The following is a 24,402-nucleotide window of genomic DNA, read 5'->3' as shown; positions in this document are numbered from 1 at the left end:
GAAAATTGTGTACACAAAAAAGGATCACTTGAGAGGAGTGGATGATTAGATGGAAAAGATGCCACCTTCGGTTGGGAATCTCTGCTGAAAAGAGAGCATGAGGTGTCTGCTGTGTGGATTTTGTGGTGGGTCAGGCCCCGATGTCATCACTCGGTAGGATTTTCGAGAGAAAGATGAGATTTTGGGATGTGGGTCTTTGCTGGAGTGTGTGGGATTGTGTTCTTTTGCCGATTTCAGTGCAAGTAATGGGGGGGTGTTAGGGTTTCTATAGAGGAGGAGCTCTAGTTTTCCATTGCTCTGGAGCTTTGGTTTTGTAGATCTTAGAGAGCTCACTGTGGACTAGTTGAAATCTAGATTGAGGAAAGCTCGAAGCTTGAATGGGAGGCTTCTCTTCTTGATCCTCTCAACTAGTTCTGCTCTGAGATAGGTAAGACCTCTGATTGAGTGGAATCTTTTTCTGTACTTCAATTACCATTGTCAAATTTTGAAGGGAATTTTGTCGTCCTAATGTGAAATTTTTATGGTTGTAGCGGTCGTCTTCAATGATCAAGATAAAGAAGGAAGTTTTGTTGAAGAAATGAATGATTTTCTAGTAGAAAGGTGTGAGAAAATTTCTAAACTTTTTGATGAATTTGTTTGATTTTCTTGTATTATAATAATTTCTTGTCTAAACCAAGTAAAATATAAGGACTCTTTTTTTTTTTTTCTCAGCATTCTCTGAATCTAGTGAGAATTACTCTACAATCATGGTGATGTTCGGTGAATCGACAAGAGAACTGTTGAAGGAGACAGACAAGTGCTTGGACCCCCAGCTCTGGCACGCGTGCGCCGGCGGAATGGTTCAGATGCCGGCGGTCCACTCCACGGTGTACTACTTCCCCCAGGGCCACGCCGAGCATGCCCAGGGGATTGTCGACTTTGGAAACTCCTCCCGGATCCCTCCGCTTATCCTTTGCAGAGTGGCCGCCGTGAAATTCATGGCCGATCCGGAGAGCGATGAGGTTTTCGCCAAGATCCAGTTGGTTCCTACGAGGTCCAATGAGCCGAGCGGCTACGGCGACGATGATGACGGAATTGGCCTCGGTAGGAACGGGCCCGACGGGCAAGAGAAGCCTGCTTCGTTCGCGAAGACATTGACGCAGTCGGACGCCAACAACGGCGGGGGGTTCTCCGTTCCTCGGTATTGTGCGGAGACCATCTTCCCCCGGTTGGACTACTCCGCAGACCCTCCGGTCCAGACTGTGCTCGCAAAGGATGTGCATGGTGAGGTATGGAAGTTTAGACACATCTATAGAGGAACCCCTCGCCGGCATCTCCTTACGACGGGGTGGAGCACGTTTGTGAATCAAAAGAAGCTTGTCGCCGGGGATTCGATCGTGTTCTTACGAGCGGAAAATGGGGATCTTTGTGTGGGCATCAGAAGGGCGAAGAGAGAATTCCCGTCGGGGTGGAATTTCCCGATCGGAAATTGTGCATCGGCCTACGGGGGTTTCTCGGTCCTCCTGAGGGAGGAAGAGAACAAATTGATGAGGAGAAATGGCAACTGTGGTAAAGTCTCTGCAGGTGGGAATATGAGGGGAAGAGGGAGAGTGAAGACTGAATCAGTTCTTGAGGCGGCCCGCCGTGCGGCCGACGGGCAGCCATTTGAGGTTGTTTACTACCCGAGAGCCAGTACGCCTGAGTTTTGTGTGAAGGCCGTCGCGGTGAGAACCGCGATGAGGACGCAGTGGTGTCCTGGAATGAGATTTAAGATGGCTTTCGAAACCGAGGACTCCTCACGAATCAGCTGGTTCATGGGAATGATATCTTCTGTTCAGGTTGCTGATACAATTAAATGGCCCAATTCTCCTTGGAGGCTTCTTCAGGTACCCCCCATTTTACACTTTGATGCTCTTTTTTATTGTTCTCAAATGGAGTATTAGATGAAGCAAGATTTGGAGTATGAAATGTTACTGTTTTTATATCTTCTATCTCCTCTTGTGATCTTCTTTCTACATGACAAATGTGAACATTCTTTTGGTGTGTTCAACTAGGAAATATCTGTTCCTTGTGATAATGCTTAAACTCCCGAGTACCTCTAAAAATGGAATTTAGATACAGGCATGAAAAATTAGCTCTAGCATTGATGTGATAGTTAATTTTATCGTCGTAGGCTACAATTGCTTGATTTGGAAATTCTGTGGCTCATAATTTCTGATGCGTTTGCAGGTCACTTGGGATGAACCAGATTTGTTGCAAAACGTGAAACATGTGAATCCATGGCTGGTTGAACTTGTTTCAAGTATGCCGTCTATTCATCTATCACCCTTCTCGCCGCCTAGGAAGAAGCTCCGCGTTTCCCAGCATCCCGAATTTCCCATCCACCGCCAACTTCCGACTCCGATATTCCACGGAAATCCACTGAGGCCCAACACCAACCCTTTCTGCTATTTCCCGGACAGCACTCCTGCAGGCATACAGGGAGCCAGGCATGCTCAATTTGGTATATCTCTACCAGATCTCCACCTGAACAAACTGCAGTCCAGTCTGTCGTATGCTGGGTTTAACCATCTAGATCACCACACCGCCCCAGCTTCAAGAACTACAGGCCCTAACATCAGCAATCCCCGCAGCATACATGATGACATCTCATGCTTGCTAACCATCGGCAATCAGAGCACAAAGATATCAGGCACTGGAAAGGTACCTCAGTTAGTACTCTTTGGAAAGACCATACTAACTGAGGAGCAGATGTCTCTGAGTGATTCGAGGTCTGAACTCTCCCCAGGGGCCACTGGAAACAGTTCGTCAGACATGAATACTGAAAAGACGACGCATAATACCTCAGATGGTTCTCGCTCTGCATTTAATCGGAATGGACTTATAGAGAGTTCGTCGTCTGAAGAGTTTCCATGCAACTGGAATGGCAGGGTGTCGAAGATTGGATCGGAGGCTGCACCTTGCAAGGTATTCATGGAATCAGAGGACGTCGGTCGCACCCTTGATCTCTCCGTCTTTGGTTCGTACGAAGAGTTATACGGGCAGCTAGCTGACATGTTTGGGATTGAGAAAGTTGAGCTGATAAGCCACTTGCTCTATCGTGATGCAACTGGTGCAGTTAAACACACCGGAGATGAACCTTTCAGGTGAGTATCATTGTTATCATATATATTTGTACGCCATAATTCCTTTGTAATTGCCAAAGGAAGCTAACTAATGCCTTTCATGATTTATTATTCTTTCTTCCGCGAATGAATATTTGCGGCTATACTGTGACCTAGATCATGAACACTGTAACTAAGCTTGATTCTGAGCTGAAGATTCCTATAAACTGCATCTCATAGCCAAATTAATGGTCTTCTGTGTTTAATTATGCAGTGAGTTCACAAAAACAGCAAGGAGGCTGACAATACTAATGGATGTAGGCACCGATAACTTAGGGATGTAGAAGCAGAAGTCGATACGAATACGAATATGGATACGAATACGAATACGCCGGTTTGAGTTCGTCTTGATGAATGCCCGTGATATGGAAACTTTCCTTCTGAAGTAGTACTGATGCAAGTTCTAAGAGGGGGCGGGGGCTTCCTTTCATTTTAGTTCTTGAAATGAGGTTTAAAGTCCAGAGTACTCCTTGTTCTATGAAATGCTTAATTACCAGCACATTAGTTGCCATTGTGTTTATGGATTGGGAAATTAATCATATGCCAATGATATAAAATTATTGGTGGCTTGGACTCTATTTATCTTCGTCACTGAATTGGCATTGGGATGTTTCGAAACTACTATTACCTGCATTATTCTGTGCAAGGTTTGGAATGCTGTAGCTCTTGCAGTTATCTTTCTTTCAACTTTTCTTATTCACACAAATAGTAGGCAGATATTCCTCTGAGGGTCCTTTCTTTTGTCCGATAGTGTCGGTCTTATCAAAATATAAGTCGTTTTTTTTAGTTTAAATAATCGATAATAATCTTTTTAATAACTAGCAGAAGGCACATAATTTAGTATCTAAATTTTGAAATGAAGTAAACCTAAAATAGTCAAAATTTCGAGGTAAAGGATTAACTATAAAAAATCTTATAAATAAAGCGATGTTATGTATTTAACGAGGGTTCCTACTCCCAGGCATATATATATATATATATATAGAGAGAGAGAGAGAGAGAGAGAGAGAGAGAGAGAGAGAGTCAACGTTGGGAGGCGAGAGACACAATTGCCCTCGGGGAATGGATCTCGCACGTGTGCACAGAGTCAAACACTTTGCGAATGTTGCGCCGCCTCGTGGGTCCCGGCCGGTGTTGCGTTGACAGGGCTTACTCGGTCGCCCGTGCCGTTGGGCGGCGGAAATAGCGTAAAACTTATCGAGAAAATTGGTATTTTCAAAATCAACCCTATGTTTGTCATTTATTGAAGATATCGATCGTATTTACACGCTACCTATGCCTCCTTCTATGTTAAACGAGAGCATTATTATAATGTTCGTGGAAGTTTGAGTTAATAAATTGCCTCCTTGCTTTCAGTGCATAAAAGAATATATATAATATATATATTTTTTCTCTCTCGATTATTAACGATAACAAGAAGTAAACATCACGCACACCTCCCACTAATCAAATTTAAACCGTCTTAAATGTAATTAATTGCTTAATTTATAGATAGAAATAGCGTGGAGATTTAACGAGCAGAGGGACAGATTTTATTCCCAACGTCTCCTTGTGTCACTACTCGTATTGGATTTCGGGCCTAATTCTAAATTTCTAAGGGACTTAACTGTAAGTTATTACGGTACTACTTATAAATCAGTATAGTAATATAATAACTATGATTCATGTGTTATAAAAATAGAGATTGTTTGATAAATAACTAAATTACTTTTTACAACAACGAGTGAGGAGAGGAGAAAAGAAAGAGAGATAAAAAAAAATACTTAAAAAAAATAATTGATTTGAAGTAATGTCTTTTTAAGAGTAAAATATTAATTAGTAAATATAAAATATTATTAGTCAACTAATACTAAGATAAGTTAAGATTATATTTAAATTAGTTTATGCTTATTACATAAGTGAACCAAAAAATTACAAAAGTATTATGTGCAGCTTCAACCGCTGGCATGTAAAGAACTAAGCTTTTCTATTTTAAACAAGTGAAAATTTAATAATATATCAAATAAATCAGTTAATAATTAGCAGCTAGCTACTTTTTTCCATTCTTCCACAAAACAAACAGCAGCATAAAGAAATTTTCTTTTTCCCATACTAACAGAAGATATTCTGTTCCCTAATATTAATTAAAACTTTAAAACCCCAAGAATCTAGGGGTAAACCAATTTTAAGTAAAAAAGGACGAAAACATTTACTACTATTACAAACTATACTAGCCTAACTCTTAGATGCACGGCGTTGGACCTCTCTCTCTGCAGTCTGGATAACAAATTCTCCTCCAAGCATGTCATAGATGTCGATATTTGATGATGAACTTGCTTCAGCTGTTTCAATGATGGATTCAACAGTCAAAGTGAAGCCCAGGATAGAAAGCACACGGATAGCATTCGCCATCCTGCATATGTGCTTTCTTATCTCTAGTGGAGTGCAAGAAGCCTCATCTCCCTTTTTGACAATCGATTTGTTCTCCTGCTCTTCCAATATCTTGTTCCTTTCTCCAGCTTCAATGTGTTCACCCACCCAGATGTATCCATTGCATCCAAGAATCACGTCAACGCTGTATTGTTCTAGATGGTGGAAGTGTTGCTTTCGTCGCTTCACCAAGTATGCAGGGACTTTCAGCAATTGACCCCTCTCAAGCTACATTAGAGCACCCTCGAATCATTGACACAAGTTGTAATCGAAATTTTGTTTCGGAAGAATCCAAAGCTTTAGCTTGGCAAGAAAACTAGTACATATTAGCACTACCGACCTTTCCATACTTTTGACTCCTTGCTTGTAGGTGCAAACTTCCATCATGCTGTAAACCACGAACTTCAGCCTGAAAAAGTAAATAAGAGTACAGACATTTTGATAATCATTTATCAACCAAATTTAAATGAGAAAAATGTTCCCAAGAAATATAATACCTAATAAATCTACCCATGTAGTAATCTGCTCTGATATAAGCTTGTAACAACGCAATGTATATACTGAGGCAATTAAATACCAAAAAATGGAGCACATGACTACTCTAGAATATCATAACTCATGAGCATGGTAAATCTTCTGTTCAAGAATCTAGGCATAGATGTTGTATGCAAGAGTTTGGTAAAGTCGATGATATTGACATATGACACTAGATATATTGACAAGAAAGAGTTGGTGGTTTAGTCAATGTTTTGAAAGGCACTCGAGGCAAGTCAGCTGCTAGATGAAACAATACATATCGATTGTATCAGTTGTATCGATCGTCCATACCGAATCGAACTATTTTTTAATTACATAAAATTTCAACTAGTATTTCAAAATACAAAAATAATTAAAAATTTTAGAAAAACAACAAAATAAGAAAATAAAAAATAGTTATATATGAGGCCAAAACATTAAAAAACACTCGCTCAAACCATGATGAATCCCGATTTGAACTTAATAAATTTTTATACTTGTAAATTATTACTACAAAACAATAGTAAAAAGAGAAAAGATGAATGAGAAAATAAAAAATAAAAAACACTCACCCGAGTTCACCAAAGTAGGAAGTAGCCGAAGGAGCTCACTAAATCAGTCACTAGATTTTAGTGAAGAAGGGTAAGAAATGAAAAGAGAATCTATGTGAGAAATAAAGAGTAAAAACTTAAAACTTAAAAAGAAGACAGCGCATGGCATCAATTACTAAAATCTCATAGGTTATATCTATTTTTGATTCAATCTAAATCTTAAAAAGATTTAGTTTTGGCAGATCCGACTAATAGTTTCGGCAGACGGAAGGGTTGATCCGCCCGAAACTATTCGATCGCAGACTGAAACCATATCACTAGATTTGTATCGGGTTAGGATTGAAATCAGTTATGGCTGATTCCAATCCAAAAAGGCAAATATTCGTATCCAAAAAAATCCTATCCGACCCATATTTTATATTTGTGCTTTTTAAAAAAAAATTCCTACTCATATCTAAATCCGACTCCAGATCGAGTAAGAATTTTTAACCTGAATCTGGTCTTGATTGAGTCGAGTAGCTAGTTGGGTCGGACTTAAACTGACCCATTTTCACCCCTATGGTCGATGGTTGAGAGAGAGAGAGAGTACCAAGCTAAAGACTACCACTCCTATTGTTGTTTGAGCCATTATCCACCACCATAACTACTCGCCACACCCCACCCCTCGAGAGGAAGAGGAAAATGGCTTGAGTTTGGACAAAAAAGAGGGAGTAGGGCTTGGGGATTTTGGTGAATCTTTTTTTTTTTTTTTGAAATTGTTCTTGAGTCCAAACCCAGTCCGATTGGGCATGACTCGCCAAGAATTCTAACTACGCTGGCCCGCCAAAGCCCACCTATGCAGTCCACCCGCATACTTTGTCCGCTTGGCATAACTTGCCAAGAATGCTAACTACGCTGGCCCGCCAAAGCCCACCTATGTGGTCCACCCGCATACGTAAGCTGCATTCTGTGTTAGCAGGCAGCCTGTGGGCCGCACTTGACAAGGCAGCCACTGTGTGAACCGCTTTTTAATACATTAGGTTTAACTTCTGTTCAGGTTGCACACAGACAATTAAAGTCAAGAATTGCATATGTCAAAACAAATCAACTAACCTCTATTATGCAGCATGTATTTCCTATAGGCTATAGTACATCCAAATGATGTCAAAATTGTATAATGACTGATGCCTGTATATGGTAAGAAAAAACTCATTTTCATTTTCTATAATTCTGCATGACATAAAAATTGATATTTGATACAAAATAGAAAGCTTACAATTAATCAATAAAGTTAGAAACTTCTTAATCTGAACTATAAAGGTGAGAATCTCAAATCATCCATCAGTCGAATAAAACTGATAACTTCTAATTCCAGTTTGATTTTTAGTAAATATTCTTAATTATAAGGCAACAGTAAACTGGTTGTGAGTTGTGACAGGATTTTCTATGTTTCTGCAATATTGAAACTGACTCACAAACACATGCACAGGTGGCCATGCTTGAATTTTATATACAACCACAAGTAAAATTTATATAGAGATCCTCCAAATACTATCTTTAGAGATAGCACCAAACAGAATGTGCTAATTCCAGGATTCAAGTGGCCTTCAACTTTGAGGAACTGATTAGGTCACAAAGTACCACTTCAGAATCAAGATTCTATCCAAAATCCAAATAACTTTTACAAGATATAATGATAGATTAAAGATAAATATCAGTAAGCAAGTAATCTAACAAAAGAGTATCAAATCTAGTATCCAGGAGTTGCATACATTAGTATCTGCTCTCGTAAGTGAAACTGTCCCAAGAAGTAACGATGAGCACAAAGATGGTAACAAGAATAAAAATTGTTAAAATGAAAAGGAAACATCTGTGCAGGAACAAAAGAAAAAGCAAGACTGAGAAATAAGTAAATTAATTATAGGAAAATAAGTAAGAAATGGTATGTGATCTTATGTTCGTATGACATGATGCTTAGTCTGGTATTCACAGCATGTATAATGCTTTCAATAAATATACTTATTACTTATTAGGCAAACCAATTCAAAATCATAAAGGAATATCCAAACCGCAAATAGAAAGTACTAGCTGATCCTTACTCAATGATCTCTTCAAAAGCTGATATAGTTGAGAGTTCTCTTTTCTTCCAGTAGATGAAACAGTTATGATGCATACTCAGAAAAAGGAAAAAATTAGCATAGCAAACTAAATACTTACACAAACAACATCATTTTCTTTAAAAATACTGCGCATGTTGAGCTCATCAACAGCAGTTCTCCTCCTCTAGCAATTAGAAAAATCAAACACAAAAGATCAGCTAAAAGAGATATTGAAGAAATAATAGTCCATTATATTCTTTGACAATGGCAGTAGTGTAAGATGAAGACCTACGCAAATTAAAAAGAACATCAGAATACCATAATTACCTACCATGAGAAGCAGAAAGAGAAAAGGTTGTGGAGCAGTTTAGAATCAATAAGACTACTTTATGAACTAATCAACTGTGGCCTGGTTTCCATTTTGATAGGTACACGACAAGCCAAGCACATAGGTTTGTTTCTATATCGACACTTGTCTTCAAAAGAATGTTCCCAAGGAAAGTTGGATGCTTAGATCCTTTACATACTTCCAACATGTCAAAAACTATTTTGCATTTATGGGCAAGTTTGCAAGTGCTTATTTAAAATTACTCAATAGAAAGCTTGTGGCTCTGTTAAAAGAAAAGAGTGACTAATTTTACCTGATTACCATCCGGTAAATTCATTGCTGAAAGCATTAAAACTGCATACTGAGTAAAATTTATCTCCAATTTCCAACGTTTTGAAACGATCTTGAAAAACACAAACAAAAGAAAAGACAAAATGATCACTTTATAATTTCTCAAAGAGAATTCTCCATTAGAAATATTATGGTAATAATTAAAATGAATGTTGTAAATAAAAATTTCATCATAGGTCAAATTGTACATCCAAGCAATACCTCAACAACACGGCCAACAATAATATCACCAACCTCTGGCTTATACCTATAGTACAAACAAGATTCTCAAACTGCATACAAATAGCATTAGCCCAACTTTGCAAAGAAAAGAAATCAATAGTTTTCTTCTCTTTTTTATTTCTTCAAAAATATTCAATCGAAAGAAACTTCCACAAATAAAGGCAAATAAATCTATCAAACAGGAGACTAGCATGATCACCTGGCTCTATGAGAACGAACATAAACAAGTTTATTGACTCGCTCGACCACACCACACATGGTCGCGACAACTTTGTCCCCTAACTCTGATGTTCCATGACCCCTAACCACATACCAAAACATATAATGAGCAGCACAAGCAAGAATTGAGTAAAATAATGCTCTTGATATTACTTGAGAATGTTATCTTCATGGTCAACAGGGATTGCATCGCCGACGGCAACAGAGGAGGTGGCAGCGGATTGGCTTAGAGCTTCTAGTTGTTGGAGAGCTGCTTGGAGACGAACCCTCTGGGTTTGGTTTAGAGGGAGGTGTAGATCTTTCATCTCCTTGAATCCTGAAACCCTAAAATGGAGGATACGTGAGAAATAGAGGAGTACAAGAAAGAGATGGTGAGTTGCTTTAGAGGTTAATCGCACCTTATGCCCCACGAATTATAACACATTTTACATACTCTCCTACCTATTCTTGTGACACTTTTATCCTCAACATCAAATTGCTATTTTACCCTCAATCTTTTTTTCCTCTAAAATAAAGATAAAATAATTCCTAGAGTATCTCAAATATAGGTGACTATCAAGTGGGTCGAGCCAAATTTTTGGTCAACCAGGCTTAAATATTTGTTCATGGCCGGACCACCAATCACCTAGGTTAGATCAGGCTAAGCTAGAATACTATAGCACGTTACTGCCCAGTAGCCTATGAGATATCATGACCTACGATGGGCATAACAGCCTACCGTAAATGGGCCAAATAAAAATATTAGATCTTATCAAGCCGAGCATAATGAGCCTCTATGAAGATTTTTTAGTTATCTTTCGTAAGAGTATACTTATATATTTATATCTAGTTTACTAAATATTTGATGTGGGACTAAAAAGCAATGAGAATAGACATGTATAATAAGTCAGGCCATAGGCGGGCGCAGTGGGTCGGCATTCTGGCCGGACTGAGCGGGCAAAGACCTAGCCTATACCACCCATTATCATCTTGGGCTTCGATCGAGCTATGCCAAAACTGAGCTCAGGCCAAGCTTAGCCCAGTTAAAACCGGGCGGATTTGAGCCAGGCTTGGGCGGGTTAGGCCCAATAATCACTATACTCAAGTGGATCTCATGACATTTTAAGAGAAAATAAAAATAACTAACAAAAGGGTCATTTCAGAAGTTAATATGTCACAAAAAGTAAATCAGATAGTGAGTTGCATGTGGCACTCTACATCTTTGATTTCACTCTGAAGTTTCTAAGTTACCTTTCTTTTGTGAAAGGAATTCTAGTTTTACTTACATGGCATCGTTTTATGCTGCTTAATTTCCTAGGATAGAAAGACATCAATATAACAATCGCAATACATACATTAAACAATCCAAATTTACGCAGAAGTTCTACGAATAAGTACTCTGTAAAGAATTGATGGCATCTCAAACGGGAAAAAACATTCTGAAAATTATAAGTCCTATAACATTTATAAGTTAAACCAGTATTATAGAAGGCAATGATTCGGGGAAAAAAAATCTCAAAATCTTTCCAAACATCCAATGTCAACTTCTTTTTCTTTGTTTTATCATCTTGAATAACAGTATTACTTTTATCATCTTGAACTGATGCAATTATAGATGCCACTGCAATTTCCTATACTGTAAGAAATATAAGATGACAGACTTGAAACTTCTCGTGTTGTAGAACAGAAAACTGTACATAATGGAAGATAGACTGATAGAGCAGTTTTTCCTCTCTAGCCTTTCGCAAAAGTCACAGTCAAATCAAAATAGCAAAATCCACATACTAAAACACCAGAATAAGTAGGACAATCTACATAAAAAAGGTCATACTATAGCAACTAGCAAGTGTTAGATAACACTAATATGTAAAGCATAACAAAGGAACCATGTGTATATTGAAGAAGCACAAAAAGGCAAATGAGATATCTTTCTACTTATTTCTAAGAGCTGCAACAAGCATAAATTTGGAACATGACCCAAATCATCGAAGCACTAGAAAAGGGACAAACTTTAAGGCATGAGCAAGAAAGTACCTAGCTCTCAGTAGGATCACAGAAAGGAGACTTCTTTAATTACGCTTCTTTGCTTCTCGAGCTGGAATCAATCTCTTTCGGGGTTAAAATCTCTCTTTTCCACCCAAAAGAAAAGCCTAGAAACTATCAAATATCAAATAAAAATCCACCAAGAAAGGTCTAAAAAATAAGAACAAAACAATCAAGGACAGAAACAAGAAGATCAAATATCCTTCTTCAGTAAAATGGAAAATAAGATATGGGTATTGGGGAGTAGTAGTAGAAGAAGAAGAAGAAGAAGAAGAAGACCTTTTATAACGAAGTAATACACGCCGAAGAGGGAGGGAGGCGGCGTCCGGCGGGTGAAGAGGGAGAGATGGAGAGTCGTCGGAGAGAGTGAAGGGGAGACATGGGAGGGGCTTATGGGTAGGGTTTTGTGAAGTTAAATTGTTAATGGGTCGGGCAGACGGGTTTGGGTTACTATTTATTTACTAACTAGCTATGTATAAAGTATGTAAAAGGGTACCTCTATCTATCTATATTCATATTCGCATGTCTGCTGGGAAAAAATGAACTGTAAAAGGTCATATATATATACAAGCAATAGATCCATATTCACCTTGTCAAATTAGCATCAAAATTAGTTTAACAATAGACTCTTTATATTCAAATTAGAAGCCTCATTTTTCTAACATGGTCAGGTTGTTGATAGCTTAGGCGAATATCTATTTTTTGCTTGTCTGTTCTATTAAATTATCAGATTATATATCCAGCTATGGAAGAACTGCATTTGATGAAGGAAGTGCAAAATAGATTCCTAGTTTGAGTTACAAGATAAAGTTTGATTTAATAAACAAGTTTGTGCATATATGCCTTTTATTTTCTTTCTTGAGGGAGTAAAAGTAATAAAAACAAAGTGATAGTTAAAAGGATCGAGATATAATTAATCCTTTCAAATATACCCCAACCTATGAACCCTGAGTCTGAGTAAGGACCCAAAGAGTCTATCTAGAATTAGTTCCAAATATATCCTAGGTAGTCAATAAAAAAAACTTCAGATTGCTCGACTTAAAAGTCATAGTTCCTTCTAGCATGGTCAAAAGGTAAGTGATGTTTCTCCTAAACTCTATTAGTAAATTGGTTGTCTTAAATTGTTTATAGAGCAACCTTACATCCATAAGGTTGGATTCAGATTGCCATCTTCCCCTTGTTCAACAGCATGAGAAGAGAAGCCAAAATAACAGCACCACACAATGGTACATTGATTTACACTCTTTCTGGACAAAGAAGAGAAAGTACTGGAAGAGAAAGGACTGAGCATTGGGTTATCAAGATCCTCTGAGCAACTATACAAAATCTGCTCTGAAGAACTGATATACAACCTCATCTGCTAACCCAGGAGGCTTTGAAGCTGCATATGAACTCAGTGTACACAAATGACTAACTGTTTGAGATTGTTGCTATCAAGCTAAGTTCCTAGTAAAATGTAAGCCTCCAAAAATTCTGACACTGCAGTAAAGTAACAAACCTAAACAAGCCCAGAGGCAAAACAGAGCAATGCAAAAACAAGGAGGACACATCAGACTCATGAGTCTAACGGCTTCCTGCACTTCATCAATCATCAGATTTCAAGGAATTTCAACCTTTCCAATGCTGCAGAACCATCTAGATCCTTCGCTTGTACTTCCACAATTCCCTCATCATGACCTGAAGGCGCTGGAGAGGTGTCAACTCTTGGTGCATCAGCACCCATAAGTTGTGGTTCCTCAATAACGATAACAGTTGGAGTTGCATCCTCGATGGTTTGAACTGCTTCCTCAATCTGAACTAAAGGACTAGTAGGCAGTGAGGGCACTTCAATTGTTGACACTTCCTTTACCTGAACTGGCATTATCGGAGTCACAGATGGAACCGCAGGTGGAGCTGCAAAGACCGGAACAGCAGGCCTGATATGAACAGGAGATGCCATTTGGATTGGTGGGTGGCTGACGACAGGAGGATTTCGGTGAGCATGCGTTGCCGGTGGTGGAAGAGGTGGGGCAGAGAAGACTGGCACTGCTGTCCTTACTGTCACAGGAGGAGCCATGCCCCGGTAACACATTCCAAAGTGCCTAACTGGAACATATGGAGCTGCTCCAGCTGTAGGGAACTTCTGCATTTGGACAACATGGTTTTCCATTTGTGCAAAGGGTGATGATGGGGCCCTATCATTTGTTGCTGCAGAGACAAGTCGTAATCTTGGATTTGATTTAGGCCGAATCAGAGGAAGGATCTTTGAGCACGTAGATGAAAAAGGTTGTACTGATGATGCTCTCTTATCTGGCTTTATTGGAAACTTCTTTGGGAAGGGTGTTGGAAAAGAATTATTTGCCACTACCATCTTTTCCTTCAGGCGATAGTTAAGGAGGGCTCGAGCTATCCTGACCTGCTCCTGCTCGTCATTGTTATCTGGCTCATTTGATGAGGTTGCTGCTTGTTGTGCCACTGATGCATGGGAAGAAGGTATTAGGATTCAGCAGGAGATAAAAGCAGTTCCAATCACAATATTAATCAACGATACAGCTGTTACTGCAGCTAATTTGAGCAAAAGGCAAGAGAGAATTGGCTAGATTCCCTAAATTAGAGGGTGAAAAACACTTTGCATTTTCTTTTAAGTATACATCATATTACAATGAAAGACTATATGAGAAAACATTTACTTATATGCATAGGGCCACAAAAACTTGTGCTGGTCAACATGCCTATAGATAATCCATGAACTTAACCTTCACCTATTTGACATCATATGCCACAAGTTTGTCTGCCATTCAATGGTACTGCTTGAGACAATTCAGGTCAGTCTCTTAACTAATAGGTGTGAGTTTATATATATCTTACAGTGATTAAGAACATCTACAAATATAGAGATCTTCTGTTTTATGCCATGCACATAGAAATCGATTTGGTTATGCTTCAAAAGATAACTCCAGTCAAATGAAAGTAAACTTCCTATCACAAAAATGTAGTATTGCAGTATGCATCTCGCATTATGGCTTCCACTTTATTTATTTGTCTATCCATGAATATTTATATGGAATGGAAGTGGTGTTGAGCCTAATAAAATGGGGAACTGTTAAAATTATATAAATGTGGAAGTTTTATATTTGCTGAGAGATAGTACTGCATGTACAGCTAATAGAAGATACGGCACAAGCCAAGTGCAACAAAAGATGGCTGGATAAATATATGCAACTGGATAGGCATATCATCTTCTCGAGATAAAGATATTGCATGATAATGTACTGACATAGAAAAGTAAGTTTGTGAACCCAAAATGCAGATGCAAGTGGATCTCTTAATATATTTGGAAAATAGAGTACATCTCATCTTAGTGATGCACTTACATTTAAATGGCATTCATCTTATTAAGTTTATTCAAATGTGATTTCCTGGATTTCTAGCTTTTCAGAAGACCTTAATGCACATTCCTGAGTGCGCCATAAGTGACCTACATTCTTTCGTACAAATGAATTAATATACATATGCTTTAAGGCAAAGATCCGGAACCAACACAAGAAAAGTTTTTCTCCCTCTTGTATGTGTATTATTGCAGAGAGTAAGAGGCGATTATGAGAAGGATAGACTCACATTTTTTCAGTGAAGACCATGCTGCCATAGCTGCATTCTTTTCTGCCTGTTTCTTGTTCTTAGCTGGCTCACCAGTAAATGAAATGTCAGCAAGTTGCACTGTGCATGTGAAAACGGGTAGGTGTCCAAGGCCAGAGCGTACGGTTGTGTATGATGGCAATGGTGCTCCAACTCTCTGTGCAATTTCCTGCAGGAGGTTCTTGTAAACCCCCGTCTCATCCTGTTTTAGACAAGTATTAACATTAACAAATTGCTACTTATGAACCTTATAGACAGAAGGACAAAATCACATCAATGAAACTTCAGACTTGTTTTTATAATAATGTTCAATGGAAAGGAAAGATGGACTAAGAAAAAATAACCTGGCTACAGTCAACTTCAAGTTTGAACAAACATGAGACTTTCCAAACTGACAATGGAATAAGATTTAGATTGGAACAAAACCATCAACCTCAATAAAAATTTAGCAAGTGATGCAATGCGAGAAGAGTATCCTTCCTTCTGACTTAAAATTTCCATTTAAGGGCACTCGAGACTTTCCTCATGCTGATTAATGATGACTTAAACAACACTAAATCTGTTGGCAAATATTGTCTCTACCTGTTCGATATCTTAGTAGCCAAGAAGTCTTGTGCATGATATATTAATGGACACACAGAATCATGAAAATTGAAAACCATTTTTTTTCTAAAATGTAAGGAATTCTAACAAGATTAGCATACATAGAATTATACCAAGGAAAAAAATTGGGCTCTCCTGAGAAGGTACAAGAAATGTTTCATCCATAATATTATTTTCAGCCAACATAAAAGGCACGGTCATGGCCATGAAACCAAAACAAAAGGATCCAATATCCAATGGGAAAGAAGAAGCTTTGGAGTGACAGAATCAACTGTGCTACCATGAGAGAAGGCAAAGCAGGAAGTGAAATGGGTATATGGCAGTGATGCTGAATTGCTAATCCTCCAAAGTAGAAATTGAAAGAGAAAGGAAGCAGATATAGATGGTAATCCAAAAATGGTGATGATGATGACTTGTGCCAACTGTAGGACCTTAGACTCCAAATGGGCCTTAAACACCAACAAATAGTTATCTATTCAACATCCCATGATAACATCTCTCTGAGCACAAGGTCTTTAGTGTTTCACAGCTAAGGCCATAATTATGTTGATCTTCTCTTCAACTTGATCACAGACAAGGAGGAAGGTCAGAGACTCAATATGTAACTAAACTGTCCTTGAGTTACTAATTTGCTAAGCCCTGATGCAGGAACAGTGTAACAATGACAATTAACAAAAGAATGGGAAAAAAAGTCCCCCTCTGACCAAAACATAAATAAATTCGAATCAATCTGCCACTAAGAACTCGGGCCCCACCTGCTTGACCAATTTGGGTGGGTTGGTGAGTTCTTAATATAAGACTGCCATCGATTATCACAATGAATCCACCCCTGGACATTAAGTCAGCCCCACTTACGATAACTTGTATATTGAACTGCTAATGGTATAACATAAGCTGTAAATACTATTAAAGTTAAGCCGTGCTGCAAAAGTCGTCAATCAATTAATAAACATAAACAAACAAATTGCACATAATTAAGAATCTTAAATGAAGCATGTGAAAATTGACTAATGACTACTTTGGCAGCTGTTCAAGAGGCTTCTTCTCCCAAACTCCATCACCGCTCTATCGAAGCTCTTACTAAATTAAACATAAACTCCTACTTCCAAAAGAGTCCACTAGGAACTCTGAATTAATTAAAGGAATAACTCATAAGATGTGATTCCACTTTATTCCTGATTTTTTTTTCAGAAAAAACATGATTGTTAGAGAAAATCTTTTAAAATACCAAAACTACCAATCATGTAAATAATCTTTTATTTTGTCTAAAAAGTAAAAAAAAAAAAAACAATTCTCAATTTTTATTCACTATGATTATCTAATCAAACGAAAGTACCAACCTCACAATTTCTTTCTATCATTTGCTAAAATATATTAGCAAACTGAGGAAGGCATAAACGAAAGACTCCTTTCACTAATCGAAAAACGCAAATTTAACCATATTTTGAAAATCTCGAAGAAAATTTGAATCTTTACCGAAATTTCACCTTTCTGCTAACCATTAACGCATTCTAAACCCGATTCCAATTTCATACCACCATTCACACAAAGTATCCCACTTTACCACTAAAAAGGGGGGAAAGCGAAAGAACCGACTCAAAATATCGTTTGTTATCGCAAAAGGTGATCTTTTCCACTCACCAGGATCCGAGCGGCGAGGGAGTGGGAGGGCCCGTGGTGGGAGAGGGCGTTGAGGGCGACCTCCGCCGCGGAGTGCTCCGCCTGGCGAAGCGTGTTGCAGAAGGCAGGGCTCTCGAAGACCTCGCCGTTAAAGTTGACGGCGGCCTTGAAGCGTGGGGCATGATCGGGCCCCTCGCGGAGGCACGTGTACGACGGCAGGTTGAAGCAGCTCCGCTGCGCCAGCTCCTGGAGCTGGTTCTTATACATCTCTTTCTCTCTCTCCTCTCCCACTCTCTCTCTCTCTAAGCTTCGATCGGCAAACCCTAATCTAGGATATTTGGATAATGCCCTTCCCGAAAAACCCGAATCGAGGTACTGATCGACGTCGTCCGTCGCCGGCTTGAATGGTGAGGCCGGCGGTAGGGTTCCGGTGGTATCTGGGAGTTTGGATGCGGGGTTTTAGGCTTTTAGCTTAGGTTTTGTGGCTTTGTTTTCTTCTGCTCTCTCTCTCTCTCTCTCTCTCTCTCTCTCTCTCTGTCTGTCTGTCTAGAGTTGCAGAGAAAATACGAGAGAAGAGAGAGAGATAAGTGGGCAAGAAAAAACGGTGGAAAGTCGCTTTCTTTTCATTTGTGGAGGGGTCTTTTTACAAACGTCCCCTAACGATATTGTTGTCGATAACACCTTACATTATGCATATTTATATATCAGCCCCCTCTATACTTGTGCTTTTACCAAGCGTTCCTCGCACTTTCTTATATGCACTTAGACGCCTTAATTAATACTTTATATAGTTTAAGACCCCTAAAACAAATAATCAACGTAAAGTAGAGCAATTTCGTCGTCTCCTTTATTAATTCTACGAGTGCTTTATCCACTACGTCTACGTGCATGGAGAGGATCTTATGGAATTCTCCTTTTCTTAATTCTATATATATAAATCTCCTTATACTTATACTTATAGTATAGCAACTAAACAATAATATAATTATATTTACTAATTATTATTTGTTAATATATATCTTTTTTTATATCACAGTAAGTGTAATAATTATTTATTATATTAATTTATAGCCAAATATCGTAATAGTCTAAACCGTTATAAGCTCTCTTAAGTAAGTTTAGAACATAAGTATAGTTAAACTAGTATGGAGGCTATTTGATGAGAGGGGTTGAGTTCTAGTAAAATTGGTAGCTGGATACCTTTTTTTTATGGAGACCATGTAATCTACTCTAATCCAAAACTCGATTGATAATTTGACGGTGCGTGACTTTATATCTATGAAAGATTAATTTTTTGTTTAACCTATATCTAGTTCGCAGACTCATAAATAATAAAATAAAAAATAAAAAAAATTGTTTAAGTGAATGCAGGGTGGTTCCATTGGCATGCCTCATGACAAATGGGACAATGAGCAATTAGGAGGGGTGGCCCACCCAATAAAAGCTTGGTCCAAAAGTTTGGCCTATGCACTCAATGTAGTGCTGCATTTGGCCCTAGGGTTACTAACTACAACTCATTTGGTCTTCATTTTATAGTGCTAAATGTATGTGTCCAATATCTTTGCACATCTTCTTGTGGAATCCAATCAAAACTTTACCTCCAGGCTCTCGTCTTAGGATAATTGTTCATTTCCAGTAGTAATTACATCCTGCATTCAGTAAAAGCTAAATAAATAGTTCCTCCTCTTAAATTGGTTGACTTTGACTTAATATTAATGAGAAAATCATTGCATGATAATGTAATTACTCTGTGGACTTTCTTAAAAGAAGTGAAAACTTAATAATGTCTGAATTTAAGTCAATATTCATACTGAAATTTAGTTTATGTTTATTGTTACATTTGTAATTATTTTCAAAATATACTCAAAAGAGGTGGTCATTTGTCAAAAAAGTAATAGAGAAACAAAGATAAAAAAAACCATCTTATCCAAATAATTATTGTGACATTCAAACCTGGACAATGCCTGATAGAGCAAAGGCTTGGCCCATCAACTTATAAAAATGGGCCAACTTTGCAAATGATTTGAGAGTGACTTTGAAAAAAAATGTCCACTTTAATAGCACTTATCTTACCCTAACTCTAGTGATTTGCAAATAGTGGGATATATAATATAAGATTCCAACCATGAAAATGAAATAGTTCATCTCAACAAGGGAGGGATTTATAGAGTTCTTCTAAACTATTATTATTTTTATCAATATAACTATTCACCTCGGAGACCAAAGGAGACCCAAACAAGCGACGCCACTTCGAAACCGTCTCTGGGATCTGACACCGACTAATGACGTGGTCGCATCTCTGGTGTGGGCCTCTGCTCGTCTCAGCCGATCAGCTCATTGGCACTAATCACGAGGCCGTCGAGAAGTCACATCAACGTCAAGTCTTTTTTCTTGTCATCATTAGGCCCTGCCACTCCACGTGGCGCCGACCACCGGATGTTATATTGGTCGCATCTTTGAGTGCCAATGACAGGTGTGCGGCGTGCGAATTGCACCCCAAATGATTTGAAGAACTAAAAAAAAGTTATCCTCGTGGGGTGACCTTTGTGTTTTGACCTTTATATCGGTCGCATCTAATTTCTTTTTAAAAAAAAAATAATTAAGGACATATTGGGATTAAATGGATGCTCAATAGTCGATACTGATATATATCACAACTTACTAAAAAAAACCCTAGTAGAGAGAGCTCTTACGCTTAACAGTGAAGTTAAAAACACTTCTAATCATAGAAGTAGTCTATGAGTAGTTGTTGGCCCATAAAAGCCAGCTCTGAGATGATCTAATGGTGAGGCTTTAGTCGGTTCTGGGCGGCAAATTAGGCCCACCTCTAAAAACGAAACAATTAACAAACTTCCCCTCTAATTAACTAAAATTAAACCACAGCCCCACTCTCTTGTCTCCGCTTTCTCCAACAGCCCCCCATAAATACCTCCTCTGCTTCTTTCCAACTCCACAGGGGCCGAGGCCGAAGAAGAAGAAGAAGAAGAACCCATTCTCAAGTTTCGACTTTTTTTCCCAAGGGGTTTCTTGCAAAAAAAGATGGCGAAGGACGTGGAGGGAGTAAGGGATGGGGGTGCGTTCACCGCGAAGGACTACGTGGACCCGCCGCCGGCGCCTCTCGTCGGGTTGGAGGAGCTGAGCAAGTGGTCGCTGTACCGGGCGGTGATCGCGGAGTTCGTTGCGACGCTGCTGTTTCTGTACATAACCGTGGCCACGGTGATCGGGTACAAGCGCCAGTCCGACCCCAGCGGTAACAACACCGATGCGTCCTGCGGCGGTGTCGGGATCCTCGGGATAGCTTGGGCCTTCGGGGGCATGATCTTTATCCTAGTCTACTGCACTGCTGGTATCTCAGGTTGGACGACTCCTCTCCCTCTCCCTCTCCCTCTCCCTCTCCCTTAACGTGCGCCTCTCCAACTTCTTAATGGCTCGTAAGAGATTTCACTGAAAAATTTATCAAAAACACCCGACTTTTCTCTTTAATTATTCCCGACATTTTAATTTAATTGTCTTAAAAACGCTAAGAGTTCATTCACCTAACAATCGGCAAATTACTTAAAAATAAAAAAATAGAATATTTTGAATACTCTTATTTGACCTTCCAATTTTCTTTCCTTCTATTTTTAACTTAATTATTTTAATTTATCTATATAATATATATATATATATATATATATATATTTTTTTTGTTAATAAAACTAGTGGGAGGTGTTTTTGATAAACTTCTTTATATATTTTTTTATTCTTCATTGGTGACTTATAATAGTGAGTTATAGTTCGTGATATATCAGTACTTTTTATATTCTGACCCCTTTAACTATTATTATTTTTATTTTCTTAAGAAAAAAAAATGGACACATGTAATCTTTGAATTATATGATTGTATTACTAAGTTTTTTCTGTTAGAAATGTTAAAATGTTGACTAACTTCTTCTTTTTTTCTCCTCTCCTGTTAAAAAGTGGGTTTAAAGGAATTAGAGAAGATTCTTCTTGAAGTATAATACTGCGAGAAGTTATCGGGCCATTAAAGAAGAAAATTAAAGGATTTGAAAAGAAAATAGAGACATTTTTATCCATATATTAATATAAGTAAAATTTTAAGATGATTTACATCTGAATATTCTAATGAAATATTAGTGAATGAGTATTACTAATATATTTAAGAAAAACTTATATATGACACACTGCTTTTTAATAAATTTAGCTTATATTTTTATTATTTGTAAAAATTTAACGAATAAGTATAGAAAATATATCGAATTAGATTAGACTAACATCGATATAATTAGTTTAGTTAAATCTAATTAAGAGATCTAACAAGTGTGTTTTTTTTTTGTGCACATATAGCTTGATTTGGAAATAATAAAAATATTGGGCATAAATCGCAAATTAATTATATGCAAATTTTGTTATAATTAAATAGCTTAAGGGGGGTACGTGTTAAGTTTTTATTTCATCGACGTATATGTGTATGTATACAGGAGGTCATATTAACCCAGCAGTGACCTTTGGGTTGTTCGTGGCACGGAGGGTCTCATTGGCCCGGGCGTTGCTCTACATGGTGGCCCAATGCCTCGGGGCAGTCTGCGGCGTTGGCCTCGTCAAAGGCTTCCAAAAGGCCTACTACGTCCGCTACGGCGGCGGCGCTAACGAGCTCGCCGCCGGCTACTCCAAGGGCACTGGCCTCGCCGCCGAGATCATCGGCACCTTCGTCCTCGTCTACACTGTCTTCTCCGCCACCGACTCGAAGCGCAATGCACGAGACTCCCATGTCCCGGTAATCTTTTATATTTTATTTATGAAGTTTTTAACTGTTGCTCTGGTTTTTTTTTATTTTAAATCCATTACTCTTATAAAGTCGATTGGCTTTAGATTGACTTTGAAATCGATCTCTCTCTCTCTCTCTCTCTCTCTCTCTCTCTCTCTCTCTCTCTCTCTCTCTCTGGTTAGGTGTTGGCTCCCCTCCCGATTGGCTTCGCAGTGTTCATGGTTCACTTGGCCACGATTCCGATCACCGGAACGGGCATCAATCCAGCGAGGAGCTTCGGAGCCGCCGTTATCTATAACACAGACAAGGCTTGGGATGATCAGGTATATATAGTATTTGATAAAAACTCTTCAACAATCTCTCTTGAGTTATTTGATACTTCTTAAAATGTCTACTTGTATAATGTTACAGTGGATGTTCTGGGTGGGGCCCTTCATCGGCGCCATCATCGCCGCCGCCTACCACGAGTATGTCCTGAGAGCTAGTGCTGCCAAGGCTTTGGGGTCCTTCCGGAGCAACGCATGATCCTTCTTCGTCTTCTTCCATCACGAGCTGTTAGCAGTTAAATAATGGAAGATTTCTAAGTGTAAGATATGCATAAGAATGGCTGCATATTGATGTACCCTCTTATATTATATATGTATCCTGTCATTATTATACATATTGCCAATTTCGTATCTCCAATCTGGGAGTTGGATCCAGATCATGACTAATGATCTTTTAATAATTTATATTTAAATAATTAGCTCTAATACTATGTTAAAATAATTCAGTTGAGGTTAATATCATCGACTGAGTTATGTGATTTTATTGCGTGAAAAAAATACTCGAGAAAATAATATTTAACTTAACAACGATCAACTTAACTATATAAAATACATAATATATATATATATATATATATATTTTTTTTTTTTTTTTTTAATTTGATACATATTAGAGACTAAAAAGGGTTGTTTTCAAACAATCAGCTAAAAGATAAAGATCCAAAAACAGGGTGCGAAGAATAATAAACGCAAAGGACAAGTCTAAGTTATTAACTTTTTTTTTAAAGTAAAACTTATAGGTATTTGCATTGCATTCTCCCAAAATATCATAATAACTATTTTACACTTGTATAAGTTATTAAAAGTAGTTTAAGAAACAATTTAATATTTAGCAACAAAATATATCTTACTTTATATGAGATTAATTATAATGACAATTCTAAAAGAGTAAATTATTAATATTTTAAAGAATACATTGACAATTATAATATTTTAAAATTTTTATTATTTAAAAAAAAACTATGAGTTCCCCCAACGTGCATCCCCTCTTCACGCTTCCCATTCTCGTCTCCTCGACGCCAAAAGAAAGCCATTCTTATAATCTTATCCAGGCCTCCTCCGATAAGACTCCTTTATCCAAGGATTAGAGAGAGAGAGAGAGAGAGAGAGAGATGCAAATATGGCCTTCGTTAAAGCTGAGGGAGACGTTCATAGACAACTACGTGCTCAAGCATCTCGACTGGGATATCGTGACCGCCGGCAAAGGAAGCCACGAGAGCACCAACCACCCACCTCTTCTCTCCTCCTCCACTGGTCGCCAACCGGATTCGCCTCCGAGTAAACTAGCTGGATTCGTCGACTTCTCCCGCGATCTCCTCCTCCTCCTCTCTTGCTGCTGCTGTTGCTTTTGCTGCGGAGGTGAATTAACCAACCTGACCTGACCTTCTTCTTAAAGTTCTCTCTTTTGCATGACTATCGAAATGCTTACAGTAACTTTGCGATCATCGCAGCGTTCGATGGCGAAGAGGAAGAAGGTTTATAACTTTGCATTGACGAGTGGAAAGAAATGATCAATATGAATGTAGATAAAGTTTCTTCTGTTTGCATTGCCGCGAAGAATTATTTATGTAATAAAAAGTTATTCTTTATTTTTTTTTTCCTTTTACAAATTAATATGGAAGGAAATGAGT

General features: G+C 38.3%; 4 protein-coding genes across 6 annotated transcripts; 2 read left to right on the top strand and 2 right to left on the bottom strand.

The window, feature by feature from the left end:
* Positions 1 to 3,721, top strand: LOC140782452 (auxin response factor 18-like). Its single transcript, XM_073129013.1, has 5 exons — positions 1 to 427; positions 531 to 600; positions 712 to 1,865; positions 2,209 to 3,125; positions 3,358 to 3,721. The coding sequence occupies exons 3-5, from the start codon at positions 747 to 749 to the stop codon at positions 3,425 to 3,427; spliced, it is 2,106 nt and encodes a 701-aa protein (XP_072985114.1). The 5' UTR covers positions 1 to 427; positions 531 to 600; positions 712 to 746; the 3' UTR covers positions 3,428 to 3,721.
* Positions 3,722 to 5,210: 1,489 nt separating this feature from the next.
* On the bottom strand, positions 5,211 to 12,251 carry LOC140782716 (exosome complex component RRP4 homolog). Of its 3 annotated transcripts, none has more exons than XM_073129443.1 (9): positions 12,119 to 12,251; positions 11,831 to 11,946; positions 9,971 to 10,141; positions 9,798 to 9,899; positions 9,578 to 9,623; positions 9,339 to 9,428; positions 8,816 to 8,881; positions 5,893 to 5,961; positions 5,211 to 5,780 (listed from the first exon to the last, which is right to left on the bottom strand). In XM_073129443.1, the coding sequence occupies exons 3-9, from the start codon at positions 10,120 to 10,122 to the stop codon at positions 5,358 to 5,360; spliced, it is 948 nt and encodes a 315-aa protein (XP_072985544.1). In that variant the 5' UTR covers positions 10,123 to 10,141; positions 11,831 to 11,946; positions 12,119 to 12,251; the 3' UTR covers positions 5,211 to 5,357. The 3 variants fall into 3 exon arrangements, with proteins under 3 accessions (XP_072985544.1, XP_072985543.1, XP_072985545.1); XM_073129442.1 differs by having other exon boundaries at positions 9,971 to 10,133; XM_073129444.1 differs by having other exon boundaries at positions 9,971 to 10,133; positions 11,831 to 11,953; positions 12,119 to 12,211.
* Positions 12,252 to 13,047: 796 nt separating this feature from the next.
* Positions 13,048 to 18,291, bottom strand: LOC140782714 (double-stranded RNA-binding protein 6-like). The gene is made up of 3 exons (XM_073129437.1): positions 17,699 to 18,291; positions 15,437 to 15,656; positions 13,048 to 14,293 (listed from the first exon to the last, which is right to left on the bottom strand). The coding sequence occupies exons 1-3, from the start codon at positions 17,942 to 17,944 to the stop codon at positions 13,431 to 13,433; spliced, it is 1,329 nt and encodes a 442-aa protein (XP_072985538.1). The 5' UTR covers positions 17,945 to 18,291; the 3' UTR covers positions 13,048 to 13,430.
* A 2,137-nt stretch (positions 18,292 to 20,428) lies between these two features.
* On the top strand, positions 20,429 to 23,129 carry LOC140782799 (probable aquaporin PIP2-2). Its single transcript, XM_073129576.1, has 4 exons — positions 20,429 to 21,032; positions 22,159 to 22,454; positions 22,628 to 22,768; positions 22,857 to 23,129. Exons 1-4 carry the CDS (start codon positions 20,717 to 20,719, stop codon positions 22,968 to 22,970), a joined length of 867 nt encoding a protein of 288 aa, XP_072985677.1. The 5' UTR covers positions 20,429 to 20,716; the 3' UTR covers positions 22,971 to 23,129.
* Positions 23,130 to 24,402: the final 1,273 nt, after the last annotated feature.

The sequence above is a fragment of the Typha latifolia genome, chromosome 2, assembly GCF_019914945.1.
Source record: "Typha latifolia isolate L0001 chromosome 2, TyphaL0001v2, whole genome shotgun sequence".
NCBI lineage: Eukaryota > Viridiplantae > Streptophyta > Magnoliopsida > Poales > Typhaceae > Typha > Typha latifolia.
The sequence above is the reverse complement of the archived record's forward strand: the minus strand, read 5'-3'. Positions and strand labels throughout refer to the sequence as shown.